Genomic DNA, 6,406 nt, shown 5'->3' on the forward strand with positions numbered 1-6,406 from the left:
ATCTACGGTTCTGCTTTACTGTGACACTCAACATATCCAAAAAAGAAACGGACTCAAGCAAATGTTACTCGGCTTATTGGAAGCGGAGGGCTAGTGGTTTGGGGATGGCAGCGTTTCCATGTTTCCAAGCAGATCCAGCTACATAGCTGGGCTGCAATGGCATTTTGAAATAAATAAACGTGGACTTGGGTTCAAACCTCGGCAAGTTTAGATTCGGTCCCGTCCCAGCCAAGGTGGACCTTCCCCAACGCTAAAGTCTCGCCCGTTTCAAGTTCTATGTATTGCCCTAACCTTTACGGGTGTTGTTGCTCTTGCACTTTTTGCACACCAAGATCTTCGTCTTTTTTGTTTTTTGTTTTCAAAGGAACCCCTGACTTTCTAATATATGGCTACTTCCAGGTCCATTGGCATACCCAGCCGAATTGGCCTTAATCTCCTCACTTTTCAGACTTCAGCGGCGTCCAAACTGCTGTCTCGCCCAGCCGGGGTGACATATTGAAATTTATAGTACGGATTTTAAGACCTGGTTTTGTCTGCATCGGTGTTCTGTCCTAACAAACGCAAACATCAAAATAAGATGGTCTCAAAGAGAGAAAAGCGCCATCGCATATCGTAAACTCATTAGGTCCAGACGTCTAGCCTTCTCAATGGTTTTATTACGCCTCCGTTCTTCCTGTTTTAAAAAGAATTATAGGTATAGGGTTGACAATGAATGGGGAAGCAAGGCAACACCTTTTCCTAGGCCTTAATCGCTGTGGGTCTTTCAGAGGGGAAGGGGGAAGTGATAGCATCTACAGACCCCCAGGTCTCGGTGCCTGTTTCCCTTCACCTTAAATCTTCTTTCAAATGGCTTGAGAGGCCATGTTTTCCTCGAGACGCTTAATTAAAATGGTGTCTCACATCAGGACAACGCTCCTCTCCTCTAAAATATCCAAGAAGCCTGCTGCCCACACCTCAATTGCATTGTGTGTGTGTGTGTGTTGGTGTATTTAAATACAATGTACATACATGATTCAGCTAAAGTTTAACACTTGGACATTCCATTTATTTCCATCGACGAGTTATGCATGTGCTGAAATCTCTACATCAGGGTGGCTTCAAAGTCCTTATCAGAAATTCACATATGCACACACACACATACAACGCGCATATATCTGGTGATATGTGCCGATAACCGTATGATCGAAAAAGACGTACATACTAAAGCAGCTCTTGACAAATACCGACAGAGCTGATCATCATGTCTATCAAGTGTCTTTAAGGTCCAAGAATTTGAATGAGCGACATGGCGTCATGATTATGAACTAACTTCAGTCTTATTTGAGAACCTCTATGTTTTCCTTACAGATCCCCACACCCCACCCCTGAAATTGCTACATGAACTTTTCGGGGGTTTTGTGGGGGGGTTTTGGTTATGTTCCGGATTTATTTTTTTAAGAAAGGCTACGAAGCTTGCGCCATGCACCGCCGTCAAGTAGGTGCGTCCACCACTCACAATTGCAACAGGGAATATTCTCAGAAAAGAAGGTCGTAGGGGCTATGAACCCGGGGCAAACGCTCTCGACCTGTCCTAGGATGTATCTCCGCATATTTAGATCGTGGCTTAAAGACCAGCTCTTTTGCTCGGTTGCTTGCAGAGGTGGGGGGGGGGGGGAGAGATTTGAGAGCAAGTCAGGTTCAAATAGAAAATATATCCAGGAGGAGTGGGGAAGGGAAGGAAGCAGAGCGGGCGGGGGTCATGCAGGCCTGCTCTGTACTAGCTGTTACACAGTTGACCTGCTGAAACTCTTCCTTCATGTCCACGATTTGTATAATAATATTCAGGAGTGGAGAATGATGAACCTGTGTCGATGGAGACCGCCTGCCTCTCTAGAAACAGAGGAAGCGTCCCTTCGTCTGCAAATGGCTTCCTGCGGGTTATATGCGAGGCATCTTTATTACAGAGAGCGCAGAAAGACTGGGGTTTTCTTTTTTTCTTCTCTCTCTCTCTCTCTCTCTCTCTCTCTCTCTCTGGAGGGGGCGGCGGTTTCGTTTATAGTCAGGCGCTGTCTGTTTATTTCCACTTTGCAGAGAGAAGTCAAAGGCAAACCGCGGGCGCGTTTGCACGCACATTACATCTTATTCCACAGCACACGCAAACCCCCATCTTCCCAGTCAATTTATTATTACTGTTGTTTCACCAGCTCAGCCTTTATTATAATAACCTATGACAATTACATTATTATTATTATTATTTTAAAAATTAAGTCCTTAGGTAGAGTTCCAGGCCTCGGGCAATGGGGACGGGTGCTCAGAACTGTTAAGCCGCGGGGCCTGTGGAAGTTAATACTGTTTCAAGTACCGCTTTTAATACAGTGCACTGGAGAGGATGAAACGGGCCGCCAGGGGGGAAGATAATAAAAAATATTTTATATATTTTTTAAAAAAAACAACATTTCACAGCCTTGATCTGGCAAGACTCTTGCTAAGCATAACCTGCAGAAGGAAAGCGATGCACAGGGTCTGGAATCTTCCCCTCCCCCCTCCCCGCTTTTCCTTTTTGGAAAGTCCGAGGTAAACGCACTATTGCCGTCAAGGTAATCCTCGCTGTCATTCAATATTATCGTCTTCATCGCCGCCTTTGCCTTCAGTTTGGAAACGCGACTGTCCCCCCTTCTTACAACCCCGCCACTCTCTCTCTCTCTCTCTCTCTCTCTCTCTCTCTCTCTCTCTCTCTCTCTAGTCTAGGGTCACTTGGAAGTAGCATGTCAAACATTTAGTATTTAGATAAATCCCCCCCCCCAAAAAAAAATCCCTAACGTGCACTCACAATATCTTAAAACCAAACTGGAGGCGCGGGGAAAGAAGCAACTTTTACCAAATACATTCTCCACACCCAGCCCTTTCCTTTCCAAAATACCTGACATCGACCACATTACTGCTATCTAAAGAATAAACCCACCAGTTCAATAGGAAGTTTCGAGCCAGTGGACCTGGCAACATAATAATATTAATAATGACAATGACAATAATTAATATCGATACTTTTGTGTGTATCTTCATAGAAAGCCCAGCACATTTCCACAAACGCGCGCACGCACGCACACCCTCAAGGCGCTAGTCCCCTTTATTCCCTTTTTCCTTGTTCATCTTTTTCATTTTCATTCTTCGGTTCTGAAACCATATTTTAACCTGTCTCTCGGTCAGGTTTAAAATCCTAGCCACTTCGTAACGGCGGTCGCGGGTGAGGTACATATTAAAGAGGAATTCCTTTTCCAGTTCCAGAGTTTGGAATTTTGTGTAAGGGCAACGCTTTTTTCTGGTGGAACGAGCGTGAATCCAGTTCGCGGCGGGGTTATCTGGAGAAGGGAGAGCAAGAAGGGGGGGGAGAGAGAAGGTCAGGGTTCGGAGGGAGAAGAGGGGCAGGCATTGAAGTAGGGGAGAGGGTTGGGGAGGGGAGAAAGGTCGTTAAATTAATTTAACGGAGGATGCCTGCTCTTTTCACAATTGAGGAGGAATTATCATAAAACCTTGAATGGCCCGGTCTGTTTACTGTACAAATGATGTCTTCTTGATGGCCGTAGGTGGTTATGGGGAACCTTTTTTATGGCTGCTTGTTGCCGCTTGCGCTCGAGTAGGCGTCTAGACGTTTTTATAGGTTAGTAAAACTATCGGTTTTGCACATTGGAGCCTTACAGGTTGGGTAATAAATCAAAGCGGGTGCAATTTCTTTTCTTTCTCTCTCTGGCTCGGATTTTTTTTCTTTTTAATTTTTTTTTTTAAACTTACTTGGGTCCAGGTGCTGCTGAGGCTTCTCCTCCTTCAGATCGCTGCTGGGGCTCGCATTGCGGCTGCAACCAGACGCTGGCTTGGCCGGGGTGGCGGTACTGCAGTTGCTGCTGGTGGTGGTGATATTGCTGGTGGCGGCAGCTACGGCGGCCGCAACCGGGTGAGAAGAACCGTTGCTCACTGTTGCTGCCGCCGCCGCTTTCTCACGGGGCTCTGTCAGGAAGGAATTGCACGTGTACTCGGGCCCATTGACCCCCGAGGGCTCCCTAGACGGCGCGCACTCAGTTCTTTTGGAAGGAGACTCGGAGCTGCAAGACGAGGAGGAAGAGGAAGAGGAGACGGTGGCAGAGGAGGAGGAAGGAGAGGGCCCCACCGGACCGGTGGTGGTGGCGGCGGCGGCGCCTGCCCCGCTCTCCGGCTTGACGATCCCGTAGTGGCGCGCGCTGGAGGAGCCACCGCCGGCGCCGTTGGAGGCGATGCTGGTCGTCGCCGCTGCAGCAGCAGCAGCAGCAGCCGCGGCACTAGCGGCGGAGACGTTGCTGTTGCCTCCGCCGCCGTTGCCGGGGCTGCTGGGGAAAGAGGCGAAGGGCTCAATCCAGGAGCGCACGTATCTGCCTCCGCCGCCGCCTCCGCCGCCCTCGCCCGGTCCGCCTAAGTGCGGCTGGGGCATGTAAGGGTGGTAAATGCCGGGCATGGGCGCCGGAGGCTGGGCGTGCACGGCGGGCCACGAGGCTGGGAAGACGGCCGACTTGGGCGCGAAGCTGCAGGAGGAGAAATCCGAGCCCTCGGCCACCACACCTGAGGGTGGCCTGGGGGTCGCATGGTGACCTCCCTGCAGGAACCGGGCAGCCCCTCCGACGCCGCCGACGCCTCCTCCTGCTCCTCCGACGCCGCCACCGTACACTTCCTCGCTGTCGTGGCCTATGAGGGAATCGACATAGTAGTTACTGAGGGTGCCGCCGGTCGACATTTTTGGGAGGCTCCCTCCGTAGCAGGGCATATGAAGGGGGGAAGGCAAAAAAGGTTACTCTGTTAACTGTAGATGATCGCCTGGCCCGGAGAACAATCGTAGTATTTTGCAGGCGGCCAGGCTCAGCCATTGGTCCCTCCGCCCACGTGATCATATTTACCAATACTCCAAGTAAATCAATCCGCTAAACTGAAGGGGTTGCTGTGATTCAAGCGGAGGTGGTGGTGGGGGAAGAAGGGAGAAGGAAAAAGGAAAAACCCAAGAAGGCAACAAGCTAAGACAACAACGTCCTTTAAAAGAAAACCTAAAAAAACAAACAAAAAACCCTCATTCCCATCCTCTGAGGAAAACACTAGTCTCCAAAACGTGTAATTGTATACAGGCAGATAGAGAGAGAAAATCCTTCCACTCTCTTGCCTTAAGCTTAGCAGGACTCCAAGCGGGCGTGGCGCGCTACTAGCAGAAGCAAGTTCGGGGACTATTTGTTCGCCTCCTTGGAGAGGTTCCTGCCATTCATTCCGCTGCTGCCATCAGCCTCAAGCACGGAAGTTCTGCGAAGGCTTGGCTTGTCCTTGTCTTTGGAAGCTGCCGAGGAAAACCCCCATTGAAATCATAAGGAGAGAGAGAGATGGGGAGGGGGGGAGCCCAGCGAGATCCCCGCCTGTGAAAACAAACCCTGCCAAAAACTGAGAGTGTGTAACGACTCCTCATAAAACAGGGAAATGTTACAGTAAAAAAGAAAAAGAAAAAGCGCAACAATGCAGGAGAGGGCCACTTTTCCAGAGCAGCTCTTGGTGTCGTTTCCTTTAAAAAGGGGAAAAAAGGGAAAACAGCAACACAGGGGCAGAATTGAATGATTGAAAAGAGAGAGAGAGAGAGAGAGGAAGGAAGGAAGGAAAGAGCTGCCCATTGTGTTGTTTTAAAACAGGTGGAAGACCTCTCCGCAATGATTTTATGCCTTTCAATAAAAATTTTATGAGGTGCATTTGATTATAGATTAATGTGTCCCTCTAATAAAATGGACTGATGGCACACGAGGAAAAAAAAATCTCAATCTCTCTCTCTCTCTCTTTCTCTCTCTCAACACCAGTCTTTACTACAGTTTTCAAACTTTGGATTCAAACGGGGGCGTTGTCATTACTTCCAAGGTACTCCAGAGTTTGGGAAGCTGAAATGCACGAAATGAATGAATGAATGAGCCCCGAAACGCCGCAGCCCCTTGGACAAGATCTCGTTGTAAATCGAGTCTGCTTTGCAAACATTCTGCGAGAAAGACAAAACTCGAGGCACCAGTGGCTAGAACTTATCCCCACTCCCCACCTCAACACCTTCCATTCCTTAATTTTATTTCCTAGATATTTCCTAGTAAGCACAAACTCCTCCTCCGCCAACCCCCACCCCACCCCCGCACCATAGAAGTCAAGGAGATTCAATCTGGTTCAACCACCTTTATTATTTACTATCAGAGACCAAGTATTCAGAGTGGGTTTTGAACCTGAAGCAAACGCTTCGCCGGGGATTTCAAGCCAACTGAGAAATTTATTATCATTCCTCTTTTTCCCCCTCCTGCTTCTCCTTCTTCTGTTGGATTCTGAGAAAGCCTAATATGACTGACCGAGGAGAGAACGTGCAGGGCTACTTCAAATCCAAATCTTTGCTTGGAACAAA

At 48.7% G+C, this 6,406-nt stretch overlaps 1 protein-coding gene across 1 annotated transcript; it reads right to left on the reverse strand.

Moving 5' to 3' along the window:
- Nucleotides 1–2,391: 2,391 nt before the first annotated feature.
- Nucleotides 2,392–5,291, reverse strand: HOXD9 (homeobox D9). Its single transcript, XM_083743327.1, has 2 exons — nucleotides 3,769–5,291; nucleotides 2,392–3,338 (listed from the first exon to the last, which is right to left on the reverse strand). Exons 1-2 carry the CDS (start codon nucleotides 4,766–4,768, stop codon nucleotides 3,097–3,099), a joined length of 1,242 nt encoding a protein of 413 aa, XP_083599453.1. The 5' UTR covers nucleotides 4,769–5,291; the 3' UTR covers nucleotides 2,392–3,096.
- Between the last annotated feature and the right edge of the window lie 1,115 nt (nucleotides 5,292–6,406).

Source organism: Podarcis gaigeae (genome assembly GCF_964106915.1).
Source record: "Podarcis gaigeae genome assembly, chromosome: 1".
NCBI classification, from domain to species: Eukaryota; Metazoa; Chordata; class Lepidosauria; order Squamata; family Lacertidae; genus Podarcis; species Podarcis gaigeae.

Bases quoted from the DNA above. Each gene is read 5' to 3' on its own strand.
- HOXD9 (XM_083743327.1), bottom strand. From the start codon at position 4,768: ATGCCCTGCTACGGAGGGAGCCTCCCAAAAATGTCGACCGGCGGCACC. The intron at 3,339-3,768 runs GTAAGTTTAAAA...TCCCTTCTCCAG, and splicing joins TCAGCAGCACCTGGACCCAA to ATAACCCCGCCGCGAACTGG.